The sequence below is a fragment of the Borostomias antarcticus genome, assembly GCF_949987555.1.
Source record: "Borostomias antarcticus genome assembly, chromosome: 1".
Taxonomy (NCBI): domain Eukaryota; kingdom Metazoa; phylum Chordata; class Actinopteri; order Stomiiformes; family Stomiidae; genus Borostomias; species Borostomias antarcticus.
The window spans coordinates 31,029,221-31,048,028 of NC_140234.1; the positions used below are offsets into that span (position 1 = coordinate 31,029,221).

At 47.1% G+C, this 18,808-nt stretch overlaps 1 protein-coding gene across 3 annotated transcripts in view; it reads right to left on the reverse strand.

The window, feature by feature from the left end:
* Positions 1 to 797: 797 nt before the first annotated feature.
* The window catches only part of LOC311311525 (kinase suppressor of Ras 1-like), a 26,469-nt gene continuing 8,458 nt past the window's right edge, over positions 798 to 18,808 (reverse strand). For 2 of the 3 annotated variants that reach the window (XM_084441266.1, XM_084441264.1), the window contains exons 2-18: positions 11,941 to 12,088; positions 11,288 to 11,702; positions 11,032 to 11,189; positions 10,647 to 10,716; positions 9,650 to 9,733; positions 9,506 to 9,561; positions 9,201 to 9,310; positions 8,782 to 8,956; positions 7,620 to 7,677; positions 7,204 to 7,249; positions 6,657 to 6,908; positions 4,921 to 5,117; positions 4,634 to 4,730; positions 4,305 to 4,438; positions 3,988 to 4,119; positions 3,662 to 3,797; positions 798 to 3,374 (exon numbers count right to left, since the gene is read on the reverse strand). In XM_084441266.1, coding sequence (XP_084297392.1) covers positions 3,228 to 3,374; positions 3,662 to 3,797; positions 3,988 to 4,119; positions 4,305 to 4,438; positions 4,634 to 4,730; positions 4,921 to 5,117; positions 6,657 to 6,908; positions 7,204 to 7,249; positions 7,620 to 7,677; positions 8,782 to 8,956; positions 9,201 to 9,310; positions 9,506 to 9,561; positions 9,650 to 9,733; positions 10,647 to 10,716; positions 11,032 to 11,189; positions 11,288 to 11,702; positions 11,941 to 12,049 — 2,376 coding nt within the window. In that variant the 5' untranslated portion in view covers positions 12,050 to 12,088 and the 3' untranslated portion in view covers positions 798 to 3,227. The remainder of the gene's footprint in view (positions 3,375 to 3,661; positions 3,798 to 3,987; positions 4,120 to 4,304; positions 4,439 to 4,633; positions 4,731 to 4,920; positions 5,118 to 6,656; positions 6,909 to 7,203; positions 7,250 to 7,619; positions 7,678 to 8,781; positions 8,957 to 9,200; positions 9,311 to 9,505; positions 9,562 to 9,649; positions 9,734 to 10,646; positions 10,717 to 11,031; positions 11,190 to 11,287; positions 11,703 to 11,940; positions 12,089 to 18,808) is intronic. The other variant, XM_084441265.1, reaches the window with a different exon arrangement.

Genomic DNA, 18,808 nt, shown 5'->3' on the forward strand with positions numbered 1-18,808 from the left:
CCCTCTCAACAAGGCGATCGAGCAAGCTCCAGGAGTATGTTTGTCTACCGGCTAAGAACATTTATAAAGCAATACATTGCATTAAATTACATTGATGCTTTTAATGTCTCATGTAAATCACTTTGAATTGCCTTGTTGCTGAAATGTGCTATACAAATAAACTTGCCTTGCATACATATAGACAGTATAGTTTATTACCTAACCATTGTTATTGATGATCAAAGAGAATGGTGTCATAATTAAAATGGTTTTAATTCATGATATTAATTGATTAAAAATGTGTATCGCCCATCAGATAGAACAGCTTCAGATCTAAGACCTCTCAGATGCTGATGTTAGAGTTAGGTCTCAGCAGGGTATGAAGCATATTCTCCATTGTGATTCAACATAACATCACCAACATTTTCATGGTCTAATGGATTAATTTAGGTTTACAAATCCCACAGCAGGTAGGCCTACCCCAGACACAAATGTCACCTGCAATGGTTCAATACAGTGTTTCACCATATCTGACAGAATAGTTCCCATTCCATTCATGAGAAAGTAAAACACTAGTGAAAATGTCCACAATCTGTTTCAAGCCTCCTGGAATCCCAAGAGAAGACACAGGAGCAAATTACCTGAGTAAAGTTTTATTGTCTTTCATTGATGAAACCACAGATAAATTCACAGTGTTGCCACAATCTGTACAAAAATATGATTTCTTACACAGCGTGAAAAAAAAAACATCAACCCAGAAATGTACAATTTGTTAAATTGTGTTTTCTGTAACCGAAAAACAATCTGTGTAAGAGATATGTACAAAAATAGGAGTTATAGTATGTACCCATGTCATATAAAATCTTTGTACAAATAAGTATTATGTACATTAAATAAAATATATATACACATCTATATAGATAGATCAGGTATATCTGTGTCCGTACCGTTATCACTGCTCACATTCAATCACAGCATTCTTTGACAGGGTCAAAGGGTCAATCTGCCCAGCACGTTACACTCAAAACACACACACACACACACGCACAGAAAGAGAGAAAGAGAGCATGCTGATAGAGGCGCATAAGGAAGTTAATGAAAATGTAGGTGAATACCATAGGATATATTCACAGGATATATTCACTATCACTCAATTTTGGTGAAAGCTTCATTCTTTGACCTGCCTTGCATCACCATTGAATCCATGCAAATTATGTTTCCAAAGCTACCTGCTGTTACAACAGATTTATCAGCACTGATAGGACGTTTTTAAAACTATCGTTATCGGTTGAACTGGGCTCCGATAGTGGCCGATGTTCAAACAATGAAGGCCGAATCCACCAAATCACACTATCAAAAGATGTTACGTTACTTTTTTTTTTTTTAGCTATTAGCTATATTGAATTAATTGACAAGGATCTGGACCACAGCCACGCACCAACTGATGAAAAGGCAAGAAACATGACAGGTAGGCCTGATCCCTCTGAGTTTTCATTACTCTTTGCTTTTTAGCCTACTTTGAGTTTGATGATCCAGATTTATTTATTTAGGTATTTAATTTATTTGACAGTTGCCTTTTTATTTATTTTTTTAAGTATCTTAATAGCTAAAACAGAACATAGTTGGCCTTCTTGCGATCACATTGCAATATCATCACAGCTATGAGAAATCTGGTGCTGCTATAGTCCATGAGCTCAGAAAGAAGCTGCAACATCAAACCAATTTACAACACTGCGGTAACTGGAGCAGAAATTAAATCTGCCACCATGCAAATAATGCATACTTCTCTGAAAATGCATAGGTTCCTGTAAACGGACTGCTCTTGCATCATCCAGCCAAATCCTAATTTGTCACACAACACCCAGTAAGCATATCTAAAATGTTATAATTGAGGCACAGGAAAAGTGAACAAAATACCACAGCTTCCTTCTCTAGAGCTCTCAAGGGACTTCTAAACGCTAACTGACAGCGCGAGAGGGAAAGAGAAGTAAGATGTGACTGACAGGAAGCACAGAAGGAAAGAGAGTCGCTAGTTTGCACAGGCAGGAAATGAGTCTCCCAAGGTTGTATTGTTTTGGGGTTATCTGATCTGTAACGCTACAGTGCCTCCAATGATGTGATCATACATGGGTTAAGTATCAGTTGAATCCTTTCAACTTTGATTCCCAATAATTTGAGCATGTTTAAGTGTCAGCTACTGTAGATATGTTTAAATGCCAGCTACTGTAGATATGTTTAAATGCCAGCTACTGTAGACAGATTTTGCACTTTTGGGGGTTCTTCCTGGTTCTGTTGAGCTCAATGAAGCACAGACAACAGTTTTCTAAAGGATGTCATGAACTACTCCACCCAGGTCTGTGAACAGATACGATGCAGCAACACAAGTCTACTAGAACAGACTGGTCATGTCTTCCCATCAGCACTGAGGGCTACGCGGACATCAGCTGCTGTACTTGTACATGTAGGGACAGCGAGAGTGCAGGCCCTGACAACAACGGTCCCGCAGACAGTGATGGTGATCCCACGACCTTCACACAGAGGGAGGCGCGGAGTGGAGGAGAAGAGAGGGGGAGTTAGGATGAGGAGAAGAACAGGAGTGAAGGAGAGAACGGGATGATGAGGAGAGGAAGAGAAGGGAGAATGGAAGGACGGGGAGAGGAGAGGAACGTACACGGTGAAGGAAAAAGGGGTGGAGAGGTTGCAGTTATCAGGGTGGGCGGTGGAAATGTTTGGAAAGAGGAGGGGGTGTCCAAGCGGAGCGGTGGTGTCCAAGCGGAGACAGAGGAGAGCAGGTGGAGAGGTCAGAGGTCACCGTCCAGGACAGAGAGGAACCAGGAAGGGGAAGAGAAACGGACATGAGGTGAGACGCAGACTCAGAGAAGGGACAGGTGTGACAGACCAGAACTCTAAATGACAAATAGAAACGGGAAGAGACCCTCGAGGCTCAGGTCAGTGCTGGACAGAGCAGGAAGGCAGAAACACTCTTTACATGGTTCTAACAACCCAGTCACAAATAGTTTAAACAGATCAAACCCAATTAAGATCATTAAATTCGTAATTTGATCACTCTCTGAGGGCGAAACAGGCTCATTGTGCCTTTTTCTCAAATGTTTCAACTGAAAGCTCAGCTCTCCACAGTGGAAACGGCCGCGCTGACAGGCCGGTACCGAAGCAATGCGCCGCTTCGCCTGCCCACTCCGTCTACGGCGGTGGCAGTGTGAAGGGGCCTGGGGGGTTGACCCCGCCGTCTAGGATACGTACTCGGCCGACTTCCAGAAGTGTCCAGGGTGGGAGAGCCGGCGGTTGAGCTTGGGCAGCTTCTCCAGCAGCTCGGCCAGCTGTGTGAAGGACGGACGCTCTCCGGAGTGGAAGGACCAGCAGGCCGACAGGATGTCCTGTGGGAGAGCCAATCACATTCTGATTCAAAAACAACTTTACATTTTAAGAAAGGGTACTTTTGCTAGCCTGTAAACGTGGATGGGCAGGGTTTTGACTTTGGTTAAAGCTGTAACTAATCAAGTTCAAAGTCGATCATTGGAAAGTATCTGAAGAAGTCTGGTAACGACACCTCCTGTCAGTCAATTCAACCCAAAATCAATACAGACAGCAGTCAGTTCAGAAGGGAGATAAAATCACTGTAGTGACAGTGATATGTTGATAGCATGCTTCTGTGTGACCTCACCGTGACTTCCTTTCCCAGGCTGACCTCTGCCAGGACCTTCCGGATGCCCTCACCGCTGCCCACCAGCCAGATGGTGGCCTCGGCTGGCTGCTTCGTGATTGGCCAGTCTCTGGCCTGCAGCTCGTACCAAACAGTCCTTGGATTGAAACACAGCCGGTTAAGCCCCTCCCCTTTACATAAACAGCCATTACATAAGCATGAAACACCTTTTTCACATACTGTACACAAAATGTTTACGTAAACACAAACAAACATGACTACGCTGGATATGGCTGGAGGGTGACTGGACTGTTACTGTACATGAGCAGGTGGGTGTGATAACCAACCCAAAAGCGTAGACGTCGGCGGCATTGGAGAAGGGAAGCTGGTCCTCATCACTGCCTGGCCTCATCCTGCGGACAATCTCAGGCGCCAGGTAGCAGATCCAACCATGGGGGAGCCTCAGCTCATTTTCCCTCCTGGAAGCGCACACACACGCACGCACACGCACACGCACACGCGCACGCGCACACGCACACACACACACACACACACACTCTTTTAAAACCACAAATGGATTTACTTGAGCGCAGCTGTATTTACTAACTCATTCATTCAACAGTGTTTTTATAAAAAGGTGGTCGTGGTCAGCCTTGTTGCTTACCTCCCTTCCTGTACGACTCCAGACATTCCAAAGAGTCCGAAGTCCGTGATGACCACTTTGTTTGTGTCATAGAACACATTCTTGGACTTGAGGTCCTTGTGAACTATTCCCTTGGCGTGAAGGTAGCCCATTCCCTGTGAGAGAGACCAGTCCATCATAAGATTTGTGAATGACAAGTATGAGACACACAACAGTAAATACTGTACGGTACCATACCGTTTTTTATAAAGATTTTTTTCCAACAAAAAGGAACAGTACAAAATGACAAAAGAAATGTCCAGAATGCTGTTTTTAACCCCTGTGTCATTCCCTTTAGAAGGGCACCACACCTTTACGATCTCCTGAGCGATCTGCCTGGTCTTGTTGAGGTCCAGCATGTGTTTGGAGTCTCTCACCACAGAGAACAACGTCCGACCTTTACACAAACTGGGATATAAATGTAAAAAAAATATATATATATATATTATGACAATACCGAGCAAGCAAAAGTGTTAATAAGAGTATAGTGAACAGCACAAATCATTTCAGGTAAGTAAGCTCTAAGAAAATGTATATAGACTTGAAAATGTTGCCTAAAAAGGTATTTTTGCGAGTGCCCCCAGTGACGGCCCCCGACCTGGTGATGATGGCGAGGTGGGGAGGGTTCATGCAGGCGCCCATGAAGAGCACCACGTTCTCGTGGCGGGTCTGCCGGTAGTTCATCACCTCCTTCTTGAACAGCTTCAGGTGGTCCTGGTTGTCTGCGTCGATCTCCAGCAGGCGGACCGCCACCTCGCCGTGCCAGCGACCCTTATGCACCTTCCCCCACCGGCCCTGTGCCCACACAGACACAACAAGGTCTGACAACACTAATAACACGGACACAACAACAAGATCTAACAACACTAACAACAACAATATCTAACAACACTAATAACACGGACACAACAACAAGATCTAACAACACTAACAACAACAATATCTAACAACACCAATAACACGGACACAACAACAAGATCTAACAACACTAACAACAACAAGATCTAACAACACTAATAACACAGACACAACAACAAGATTTAACAAAACTAACAAAAACAAGATCTAATAACACTAATAACACGGACACAACAACAAGATTTAACAAAACTAACAAAAACAAGATCTAACAACACGGACGCAGCAACAAGATCTAACAACACAGACACAACAACCAGATTTAACAACACTAACAACACAGACCCAACAACTATCTAACAACACAGACACAGCAAGACACAACCAGATCTAACAATGCTAACAACATGGACCCAACAACACTAACAACACGGACCAAACAACAATATCTAACAACACAGACACAACAACAAGATCTGATAACACTAACAACCCGGACCCAACAACAATATCTGACAACACAGACACAACAACAAGATCTGACAACACAGACCCAACAACAAGATCTAACAACATGGACACAACAAGAAGATCTAACAACATGGACACAACAAGAAGATCTAACAACATGGACACAACAAGATCTAACAACACGGACACAACAAGATCTAACAGCACGGACACAACAAGATCTAACAACACGGACACAACAAGATCTAACAGCACGGACACAACAAGATCTAACAACACGGACACAACAAGATCTAACAGCACGGACACAACAAGATCTAACAACACGGACACAACAAGATCTAACAGCACGGACACAACAAGATCTAACAACACGGACACAACAAGATCTAACAGCACGGACACAACAAGATCTAGCAACACGGACACAACAAGATCTAACAACACGGACACAACAAGATCTAACAACACGGACACAACAAGATCTAACAACACGGACACAACAAGATCTAACAGCATGGACACAACCAGATCTAACAACACGGACACAACAACAAGCTGACACTCAAAGATCCAGTCTTTTTCACTGGCCAATTTGAATTTTGAGTGAACCGAAATCATAAGGGTCCCGAACTGACTACTGAACTGGTTATTTCGATCGAAGAATTTCTCAGGAACCTTGGAACTGCAAATACAAAGGCTTTAGATGGAAAGGGGTAACTTATTGTTGTGTTACCTCAATCAGCGATAGATAGTAGCAAAACTGACATTTTATTTATATGAAAAAGTTTGATATTATGACTTTAAATCTGAAAACTCCAATCAAATCCCAATTTACAGTGAATGGACACACGGATCCTGTGTATCTCTACAGGGTTTAACAAAGGTCACGTGTTGTTTTTAGAGATTGAAGATCAACATCAAAATACAGTGACATGGCGACACCTGCATGACAGGCACCATGACACCTGTTAAAGCAGGCCCCACTGTGATGGCCATGTTCACCTGGCCGATGAGCTCCCCCAGCTCCAGCTGCTCGTAGGGCACGTCCCACTCCTGCAGGTAGACGCTGGTCTGGCTGGCCTTGCGGGTGATGGGTGTCCTCCTCCAGTGACCCCCGACCCCTCGGCCCCCCGAGCCGGGCAGGTCCTCCAGCTCATCCCCGTCACACTCTCCGTCAGAGGACCTCTTCTCTGGGTCCCCGGCGCCGTTCTCCTCTCCAGGGTAGTCTTCCTCCTCTGCCTCCTCCTCCTCCTCCTGCACAGATGTTAAATTATGTCAATTAAAGGCACATTCCATCATTTTTATTATCCGTGAGCGTTTTGTTTGTGTGGACCAGGAGAGGGTCAGACAGAGGGAGGAAATTTTCTGCACGTAAGTTTTGACATTTGATAGTAGTAGCCCGGGGGGGGGGGGGGGGATTTCAAAGGTTCAAAGAGCTAGAGGAAGTTCTCACACAAAACCCTACTGTTCCCATGGCTGTGTTCCCCATTTGAAGTTCTATGTGGTTACTCAAGATTTCCTTGTTTGCTTGGGAATACAGTCAACTCACCACCACTCCAGCGACCTGCTGCTCAGCCATGGCCAGTGGCGTTTCTCTGTAGGAAACAACATGATAATCAACACATAACCTTATTCTGACCCTGGCATAGTCTGATACACAGACCAGAGCAGACACACACCTCTAATACAGGAAACTCTCCAGCAGGCTTTATGTTGGGTAATATAGGGTAATATACTGTTTCAACATCTGCCTATTAACATAAATGCTTTGTTAACCATTTGTGAACTTCTGTAAATCATTACCAATAAGATGCTTTAACCAGTGTATAGATCAAAGAGACTAGGCCAACCTTTTGTTCCAGAGACTTTGATGTAGTTTCAGCTTTAGGAGCTTTAGGAACACCATTTTGTTTTGTTTTTGGGAGCAAACCTGCTAGAGTTCAGGTTACTGATTGGATGTCTTACCCACTGTCGTGGTGGTTATCGGAGTGCAGTCCTGCTACATTTGTAGAGGTGGTGACGTCTGCGTGTGAGAAAGAGGACTTTTAGAATGAAATATCGGACCAGACAGACCAAACATGGTGAACTTTGAGCATATTGCACATCTCTTAAACTTGAAAGTCGTTAGACTACACAAAGTGTGAGGCCGCTTTTATTTTAAAAGCCCACTAGAGGTCAGTAAAGTGCCATGCCAAGTGTACCAATAGTAAAGGCAGAGCCACAACATTACGTGATTTAAAAGACGCTTTTATCCAAAGTGACTAACAATAATTGCATTTAACGTAGGAAGAGCCAATGTACTACTACTTGCCAGAACTCACAAGTGCATCTTCTCTCTAAAACAAGTGACTAAGAGCATAATCTAGTGCTGAAGGCAAAGTGCAAGAATAGCAATCTAAAGTACAGTGCAATATAATACAATATAATACAATAAAATACAATAAGTGCTTAGGAGGGAGGCACAACAATGCCCAAAGTGACACCAACGCTGGTGCTGCATGTATGCACCCAACAGGGCACTGGGTCAGTGAACTCCACACACAAGGCTGTTATTATGAGTAAGAATCTGTCCTTAACTAACTTCCCTGGTGAAATATTTTTTATTTTAACTTTATTGGGGGGGAAACAACAGACAACAGTAGGGTGGGGTGGGGGTGAGGCGGAGGGTTATGATTAAACACACGCGCACGCACACGCACACGCACACGCACACGCACACGCACACACACACACACACAGGACAGGAGACTATTAACTCACCAGGAAAGATAAACTATTGTCTAGGCAGTGAGTAACAGCCAGCTAAGAGATCATAGAATATGATTGTAAGGAAATAGAGAGGAGAGAGAAGTGAAGGAGACGTCAATAAGATCGACGCCCACACACCACAGCCCCTCCCCTCAGAAATAAGATAACAGATACTAGAAGCCTATTAGTGTGTGAAACAGTGGTTTGGTGAATTAAAACAAGAACTTTGATTTGGTTAGAACTGCTCATATTTTGTGGCATTAGTGACATGTAATATGTGGAATATCTCTGGTTGGTTGGCTCTCTGATAGGCGGTCATTAGAGGAGAGAACACCACAGTGTCATGTGTCTTAGTGTCCTGGTAAGGGGCTGCGCTGACCTGGGAAATGGAAGCGGCTATCTTTAGGACCCTGGGGTGAGGGGTTTGGGGGCGGTGTGGCGCTGACGCTGGGGGGGTTGCTCTGCAGGAAGGGGGCGGGAGAGGAGGGCGTGGAGGAGGTGGTGGAGGAGGGGTTACTGCTGGAGTCCAGCTGGGTCAGCACAGGGGGGAAGTCCTGGAGAGATGGGAGGAGATACACACACACACACACACACATACACATACAAACACACACACACACACACACACACACACAAACACACACACACACAAACACACAAACACAAACACACACAAACAAACACAAACAAACACACACACACACAACTTTCAGTTGTCTTAAATGTGAGCCTACAGTGTTTTCAATGAGACCAAACTCATTGTTTGACAGAGAACAGAGTTCCACTTGGGAGTCTCACCTTTTTGGTGATGGCCTTGGGTAAAGTCCCAAACTGCACCGGTAGCTCTGCTGAGTGCTCAATCTTATTGTTGATATCTGACGGAACAGATTCTGCTCTGCGTATCGGCACTGCAATAAATGAACAAAAGCTAATTGCAGTTGAACTACTCGTCACTGTTGTTACTGTGGAGGTTTACAGTCTATGGGTTTATCTACATTGCAAGACCACTTCAAATAATACCAGAAAAAAAATAACTTTTTTAGTAAAGCCTTACAACATTCAGGCATTAGGTATTTGTGTGACCAGGGAGGATCGAGGCTCACCAAAAGATATCCTGCAGGACAGAGTCTCTCTGGTACATTTGTTGTGGCACTTTAATCTGAGGACAGAGGAGTACTAGTCAGCCAGTGAAACCTTGAGAGACTGTAACCAACTTCAACTGGAGAAATTCTGGAGACGACACTTACTTGCAGTGTTTGCACTTCACACCAAACATCATACTCTTGTGACACACCTGGCACGTCTGGGACAGCCAGGATTTGGTGGAGAACCTTAAGGACAGAAGAAAAGGTTGTTTTATTATTCGTTAGAAGTTCATACATCTGATCTGCCATCTACTAACTTGAAAATACAATCTTTTTGCGTTAATAAGTCAATAAATCAGTGTAGCCAATAATGCTTAAAATCGGTTTTGCAAACAGAAGCCTGCCACATCCCTCATCGTTTTATCAGGACAATTATCATATTTTCCACAAACGATTTCATGTAAGATCAAAAAGAATAAACAAAATCTCCCAGTAAGATAAACAGCAGGCTTGACTGGGCAGACTGGGACTGCATGGCTCACATTCCTGGATCCTCCAGGCGCCATCCTGCCCAAACCAGGGGAAGAATTTCCTGGAGTTCTGTGCCAAGCTAAAACGCTGAGCTCACAACCCGGAATAACGTTCTCAGATTCCCATCCTCTCTACCTCATGAAAACCCATGAGAAATACCAGCACCAGTCTGCTATGAAAAGCCCTCTATCACTACGTAGAGATGCACTACGTAAATGAACGTATTGTAAGTAAAATGGTCTGCTAAATTACTAGAATGGAAATGTAAAAATGTAGATATAATGAAAGAAGGGAAGGGAGGAGGAGGAGGATAATGGTGATGAGGATGATGATAATAATGATGATGATGATGATGATAATGATGATGATAATGGTGATGATGATGATAATGGTGATGATGATGATGATGATAATAATGATGATGATGATGATAATGATGTTGATGATGATAATGATGATGATAATGATGATGATAATGATGATAATAATGGTGATGATGATGATGATAATGGTGATAATGGTGATGATGATGATAATGGTGATAATGGTGATGATGATGATGATGATAATGGTGATGATGATGATGATGATGATGGTGATGATGGTGATGATGATGATGCTGTCCTACCTGTGTGTTACAGCAAGGCCAATATCTCTCCTCATAGTCTGTGGAGAACTCCGGTGTATCGCCAAGTTATCTAGAGAGGAGAGAGAGAGATAGAGAGGGATAGAGAGGGAGATAGAGAGAGAGAGAGAGAGAGAGAGAGGGAGATAGAGAGATGGAGAGAGAGAGGGTGATATGATAGAGAGAGAGATAGAGAGAGGGAGAGGAGGGGAGAGAGAGGGAGATAGAGAGGGAGATGGAGAGAGAGAGAATGAGAGAGAGAGAGAATGAGAGAGAGAGAGGGGGAGAGAGAAACAACTTTGAGTGGGAGAAAGACCACGGGTGAAAGGCGGAACACAGCAGACAGTGTAAAAACCACCCCCAGACTGCGCTGGGCAGCGTGACGTACTCTCCAGGAGAGTGGGCGTGCCCGGGAAGGCGTAGGGGGCGGCGGCCAGGCCCGGCGTCCGGGCGGAGAGCAGCGGCGAGCGCGTGGGTGACTCCTCCCCCCCGGTCCCGCCGCCATTGACCTGCACGTTCAGCAGCGGCTTGTTCTTCCTCCCGCCCCTGCAAAGGAGACAGGAAGTCCGGTTGGTCACGGCGTTCAACCCAAAACGGACACCCAAACGTTTACAACACAAGACGCATGTGATGATGAATACCACCTGCTGGGCGCGGGCTCCTCCGTGCGATTGGCCAGCTGGGACTCATGGCTCTTACTCCGAGGCAGAGAGATGTTGGGCAGCAGCTGCAGCAGCTTCCGGGAGGGGGGCGGCGGCGTCCGGTGGGGGCGGGGCTTTCTGCTGCGGCTCTTCGACGTCGGGGTGGCCGGGGGGGTTGCGAAGAGTTGCGTCGGGGAAGGGAAGGCGTCCGCCATGTCGTCCGCGTGTCCGTACGCCCCCTGGTGGTCTGAACAGGGCACGACGGAGATGGAGACGGACCGTCTGTGGGCGGGGTCGCGGGGGGAGGGGCTGAGGCTTGCCGCCTGGCAGGGCTGGGGTTTGGCGGGGTGCGAGGCGGCACTGTCACGGCAGAGTGGTTCCGGGATGCAGGGTCCTGTGTCCTCCCTGGGGTCGCCGCCTGTGAAAGGTCAAAGGTTACACAATCGCACAAATTACATCATCTTTGAAGCAAGAGAGGTGCAAGACTCGAACACTGCACCGCAACACAATGGCTCTACAAACACAACACAACAAAAAGACCACTCTGCATTGCTCATTGGTCTTCAGTCAAAAAAGCCCCACACCTTAATACCTTAATTATACATTAGTGACATTAAAACACCTGCCCCCTCACACACACAGAACTATCTGCTGACCTGGCTCAGTAGCACTCTTCAGACAGGAGAGGGCAGCAGTGAGGCGAGAGCAGTCTTCAGAGTTGGAGCCCAGGCGTCTCATGGTGTCCTGCACCTGGGAACTGGACATCTGCAGCAAAGCATCCAGGGACAGCTTTGCTGGTACAGCCTGGACAGGTGGAGGGAGAGAGAGGGAGGGAGAGATGGAAGGGGAAGAGATGGAGTGAGAGAGGAAAAGATTCAAGGAGCAGAAAGGTAGATGGAGATGGAAGAATCCAGTAAGAGTGGGAGAGGGGGATGAGAGAGAAAGGGAATGATTCAAAGACAGGAAGGAAGAGTGTAGAAAGAGGGAGGAATGAAAGTAAGAAAACAGAAGTATATATATTTAGTTATAATGAGTGATTAAATAGAAGAACAAATATTTAGAGTTATAATGAGTGATTAAATAAAAGCGCATATATTTAGAGCGTTATAATGAGTGATTAAATAGAAACATATATTTAGAGAGTCATAACAAGTGATTAAATAGAAACACATATTTAGAGAGTCATAACAAGTGATTAAATAGAAACACATATTTAGTTGAGTGATTAAATAGAAACACATATTTAGAGTTAGGAGTCATTAAATAGAATCACATATCTTTAGAGTTATAATGAGTGATTAAATAGAAGCACATATATTTAGTCATAATGAGTGAATAAATAGAAACATATATTTAGAGAGTTATAATGAGTAGTTAAATAGAAACATACATATTTAGTTTTGAGTAATTAAATAAAAGCACATATATTTAGACTTATAATCAGTGTTTAAACATAAGCACATATTTAGAGAGTTATAAAGAGTGTGTCTACGTGTCACCCAGACAGATTTACCCTACATGCTATAAAGACATGTGGTCATACTCTATAAACCCGCCCCTAAGACAGGACACAAACACATGCCATCTGTGTCACTTCAGACCAAACAATTGTGCAATACATAGTGACATTATCTCACACTAGCGTTATGTTTCACACTTATTTGGCATAAAACCTACTATTCTTACAAACCAGGATGTATTCGTTTAGTAAAGTTTGTCCATCTACTGATTACTCCGACACATTCACAGTCAGACTCTCTCGCTGAGGCCAAACTAAGACATAAGTTGGACAGGTCCCAGATATGGACGCCTAAAACCACAGGCAGCTCAAAGCTGTGCAACGCTGGTCTCCAGCTGCAGGGAAGAGGGACAAGCCTCAACAAAGCAAACTAAACTGAGCTGTGAATCCAACAAGAAAATCGAGTCCTGTTCAGAGTAGGTGTGTGAAAACTGCTGTAAGCTTAGAGTTATGAGTGATTGGAAACATTATTCTATTTTCCAGTCACAGACCATAAATTACGCATGCCTGAGTGGTGGTGAATCCCGGAATCCACCGGCAAAAAAAGGTTCAGCCGCATGTTTTACCGGAATGCATTCTCTCAGCCCCACCGTTTCCCAGGCGACCGTCCCCGAGCTCAGTGGACCGTGCTTACAAGTGCGGGGCGGGGAGGGGGGGTTTGTGGCTTAATCGCCTGGCAACCCAGCGCTCTCGGCATTGTCTCCATGGTAAATGAATGGACAGGGTGGGATGATATGCACAAAAGGGTGCCTGACGTAGTAGGGGACAGATATTTGTGACTGTTAAGGAAGGGACATGGTTAAAGGGAGGGACATGGTTAAAGGGAGGGACGTGGTTAAAGGGAGGGACGTGGTTAAAGGGAGGGACATGGTTAAAGGGAGGGACGTGGTTAAAGGGACGTGGTTAAAGGGAGGGACATGGTTAAAGGGAGGGACGTGGTTAAAGGGAGGGACGTGGTTAAAGGGAGGGACGTGGTTAAAGGGACGTGGTTAAAGGGAGGGACGTGGTTAAAGGGAGGGACGTGGTTAAAGGGAGGGACATGGTTAAAGGGACGTGGTTAAAGGGAGGGACGTGGTTAAAGGGACGTGGTTAAAGGGAGGGACGTGGTTAAAGGGAGGGACATGGATAAAGGGAGGGACATGGTTAAAGGGACGTGGTTAAAGGGAGGGACATGGTTAAAGGGAGGGACATGGTTAAAGGGAGGGACGTGGTTAAAGGGAGGGACGTGGTTAAAGGGAGGGACGTGGTTAAAGGGAGGGACGTGGTTAAAGGGAGGGACGTGGTTAAAGGGAGGGACGTGGTTAAAGGGAGGGACGTGGTTAAAGGGACGTGGTTAAAGGGAGGGACGTGGTTAAAGGGAGGGACGTAGTTAAAGGGAGGGACGTGGTTAAAGGGAGGGACGTGGTTAAAGGGAGGGACGTGGTTAAAGGGAGGGACGTGGTTAAAGGGAGGGACGTGGTTAAAGGGAGGGACGTGGTTAAAGGGAGGGACGTGGTTAAAGGGAGGGACGTGGTTAAAGGGAGGGACGTGGTTAAAGGGAGGGACGTGGTTAAAGGGAGGGACGTGGTTAAAGGGACGTGGTTAAAGGGAGGGACGTGGTTAAAGGGAGGGACGTAGTTAAAGGGAGGGACGTGGTTAAAGGGAGGGACGTGGTTAAAGGGAGGGACGTGGTTAAAGGGAGGGACGTGGTTAAAGGGAGGGACGTGGTTAAAGGGAGGGACGTGGTTAAAGGGAGGGACGTGGTTAAAGGGAGGGACGTGGTTAAAGGGAGGGACGTGGTTAAAGGGAGGGACGTGGTTAAAGGGACGTGGTTAAAGGGAGGCACATGGTTAAAGGGAGGGACGTGGTTAAAGGGAGGGACGTGGTTAAAGGGAGGGACGTGGTTAAAGGGAGGGACATGGATAAAGGGAGGGATTTGGTTAAAGGGAGGGACATGGTTAAAGGGAGGGATTTGGTTAAAGGGAGGGATGTGGTTAAAGGGACGTGGTTAAAGGGAGGGACATGGTTAAAGGGAGGGACGTGGATAAAGGGAGGGACGTGGTTAAAGGGAGGGACGTGGTTAAAGGGACGTGGTTAAAGGGAGGGACATGGTTAAAGGGAGGGACATGGTTAAAGGGAGGGACGTGGTTAAAGGGAGGGACGTGGTTAAAGGGAGGGACGTGGTTAAAGGGACGTGGTTAAAGGGACGTGGTTAAAGGGAGGGACGTGGTTAAAGTGAGGGACGTGGTTAAAGGGAGGGACGTGGTTAAAGGGACGTGGTTAAAGGGAGGGACGTGGTTAAAGGGAGGGACGTGGTTAAAGGGAGGGACGTGGTTAAAGGGACGTGGTTAAAGGGAGGGACATGGTTAAAGGGATGGACGTGGTTAAAGGGAGGGACGTGGTTAAAGGGAGGGACGTGGTTAAAGGGAGGGACGTGGTTAAAGGGAGGGACGTGGTTAAAGGGAGGGACATGGTTAAAGGGAGGGACATGGTTAAAGGGAGGGATTTGGTTAAAGGGAGGGATTTGGTTAAAGGGAGGGACGTGGTTAAAGGGAGGGACGTGGTTAAAGGGACGTGGTTAAAGGGACGTGGTTAAAGGGAGGGACGTGGTTAAAGTGAGGGACGTGGTTAAAGGGAGGGACGTGGTTAAAGGGACGTGGTTAAAGGGAGGGACGTGGTTAAAGGGAGGGACGTGGTTAAAGGGAGGGACGTGGTTAAAGGGACGTGGTTAAAGGGATGGACGTGGTTAAAGGGACGTGGTTAAAGGGATGGACGTGGTTAAAGGGAGGGACGTGGTTAAAGGGAGGGACGTGGTTAAAGGGAGGGACGTGGTTAAAGGGAGGGACGTGGTTAAAGGGAGGGACATGGTTAAAGGGAGGGACATGGTTAAAGGGAGGGATTTGGTTAAAGGGAGGGATTTGGTTAAAGGGAGGGACATGGTTAAAGGGAGGGACGTGGTTAAAGGGAGGGACATGGTTAAAGGGACGTGGTTAAAGGGAGGGACGTGGTTAAAGGGACGTGGTTAAAGGGAGGGACATGGTTAAAGGGAGGGACGTGGTTAAAGGGAGGGACGTGGTTAAAGGGAGGGACGTGGTTAAAGGGACGTGGTTAAAGGGAGGGACATGGTTAAAGGGAGGGACATGGTTAAAGGGAGGGACGTGGTTAAAGGGAGGGACGTGGTTAAAGGGAGGGACGTGGTTAAAGGGACGTGGTTAAAGGGACGTGGTTAAAGGGACGTGGTTAAAGGGAGGGACGTGGTTAAAGGGAGGGACGTGGTTAAAGGGAGGGACATGGTTAAAGGGACGTGGTTAAAGGGAGGGACGTGGTTAAAGGGAGGGACGTGGTTAAAGGGAGGGACGTGGTTAAAGGGACGTGGTTAAAGGGAGGGACGTGGTTAAAGGGAGGGACGTGGTTAAAGGGAGGGACGTGGTTAAAGGGAGGGACGTGGTTAAAGGGACGTGGTTAAAGGGAGGGACATGGTTAAAGGGAGGGACGTGGTTAAAGGGAGGGACGTGGTTAAAGGGAGGGACGTGGTTAAAGGGAGGGACGTGGTTAAAGGGAGGGACGTGGTTAAAGGGAGGGACGTGGTTAAAGGGAGGGACGTGGTTAAAGGGACGTGGTTAAAGGGAGGGACGTGGTTAAAGGGAGGGACGTGGTTAAAGGGAGGGACGTGGTTAAAGGGACGTGGTTAAAGGGAGGGACGTGGTTAAAGGGAGGGACGTGGTTAAAGGGAGGGACGTGGTTAAAGGGAGGGACGTGGTTAAAGGGAGGGACCTGGTTAAAGGGAGGGACGTGGTTAAAGGGAGGGACGTGGTTAAAGGGACGTGGTTAAAGGGAGGGACGTGGTTAAAGGGAGGGACGTGGTTAAAGGGAGGGACGTGGTTAAAGGGAGGGACGTGGTTAAAGGGACGTGGTTAAAGGGAGGCACGTGGTTAAAGGGAGGGACGTGGTTAAAGGGAGGGACGTGGTTAAAGGGAGGGACGTGGTTAAAGGGAGGGACGTGGTTAAAGGGAGGGACGTGGTTAAAGGGAGGGACGTGGTTAAAGGGACGTGGTTAAAGGGAGGGACGTGGTTAAAGGGAGGGACGTGGTTAAAGGGAGGGACGTGGTTAAAGGGACGTGGTTAAAGGGAGGGACGTGGTTAAAGGGAGGGACGTGGTTAAAGGGAGGGACGTGGTTAAAGGGAGGGACGTGGTTAAAGGGAGGGACGTGGTTAAAGGGAGGGACGTGGTTAAAGGGACGTGGTTAAAGGGAGGGACGTGGTTAAAGGGAGGGACGTGGTTAAAGGGAGGGACGTGGTTAAAGGGAGGGACGTGGTTAAAGGGAGGGACGTGGTTAAAGGGACGTGGTTAAAGGGAGGCACATGGTTAAAGGGAGGGACGTGGTTAAAGGGAGGGACGTGGTTAAAGGGAGGGACGTGGTTAAAGGGAGGGACGTGGTTAAAGGGAGGGACGTGGTTAAAGGGAGGGACGTGGTTAAAGGGAGGGACGTGGTTAAAGGGAGGGACGTAGTTAAAGGGAGGGACGTGGTTAAAGGGAGGGACGTGGTTAAAGGGAGGGACATGGTTAAAGGGAGGGACGTGGTTAAAGGGAGGGACGTGGTTAAAGGGAGGGACGTGGTTAAAGGGAGGGACGTGGTTAAAGGGAGGGACGTGGTTAAAGGGAGGGACGTGGTTAAAGGGAGGGACGTGGTTAAAGGGAGGGACATGGTTAAAGGGAGGGACATGGTTAAAGGGAGGCACATGGTTAAAGGGAGGGACGTGGTTAAAGGGAGGGACGTGGTTAAAGGGAGGGACGTGGTTAAAGGGACGTGGTTAAAGGGAGGGACATGGTTAAAGGGAGGGACGTGGTTAAAGGGAGGGACGTGGTTAAAGGGAGGGACGTGGTTAAAGGGAGGGACGTGGTTAAAGGGAGGGACGTGGTTAAAGGGACGTGGTTAAAGGGACGTGGTTAAAGGGAGGGACGTGGTTAAAGGGAGGGACGTGGTTAAAGGGAGGGACGTGGTTAAAGGGACGTGGTTAAAGGGAGGGACGTGGTTAAAGGGAGGGACGTGGTTAAAGGGAGGGACGTGGTTAAAGGGACGTGGTTAAAGGGAGGGACATGGTTAAAGGGATGGACGTGGTTAAAGGGAGGGACGTGGTTAAAGGGAGGGACGTGGTTAAAGGGAGGGACGTGGTTAAAGGGAGGGACGTGGTTAAAGGGAGGGACATGGTTAAAGGGAGGGACATGGTTAAAGGGAGGGATTTGGTTAAAGGGAGGGATTTGGTTAAAGGGAGGGACGTGGTTAAAGGGAGGGACGTGGTTAAAGGGACGTGGTTAAAGGGACGTGGTTAAAGGGAGGGACGTGGTTAAAGTGAGGGACGTGGTTAAAGGGAGGGACGTGGTTAAAGGGACGTGGTTAAAGGGAGGGACGTGGTTAAAGGGAGGGACGTGGTTAAAGGGACGTGGTTAAAGGGATGGACGTGGTTAAAGGGACGTGGTTAAAGGGATGGACGTGGTTAAAGGGAGGGACGTGGTTAAAGGGAGGGACGTGGTTAAAGGGAGGGACGTGGTTAAAGGGAGGGACGTGGTTAAAGGGAGGGACATGGTTAAAGGGAGGGACATGGTTAAAGGGAGGGATTTGGTTAAAGGGAGGGATTTGGTTAAAGGGAGGGACATGGTTAAAGGGAGGGACGTGGTTAAAGGGAGGGACATGGTTAAAGGGACGTGGTTAAAGGGAGGGACGTGGTTAAAGGGACGTGGTTAAAGGGAGGGACATGGTTAAAGGGAGGGACGTGGTTAAAGGGAGGGACGTGGTTAAAGGGAGGGACGTGGTTAAAGGGACGTGGTTAAAGGGAGGGACATGGTTAAAGGGAGGGACATGGTTAAAGGGAGGGACGTGGTTAAAGGGAGGGACGTGGTTAAAGGGAGGGACGTGGTTAAAGGGACGTGGTTAAAGGGACGTGGTTAAAGGGACGTGGTTAAAGGGAGGGACGTGGTTAAAGGGAGGGACGTGGTTAAAGGGAGGGACATGGTTAAAGGGACGTGG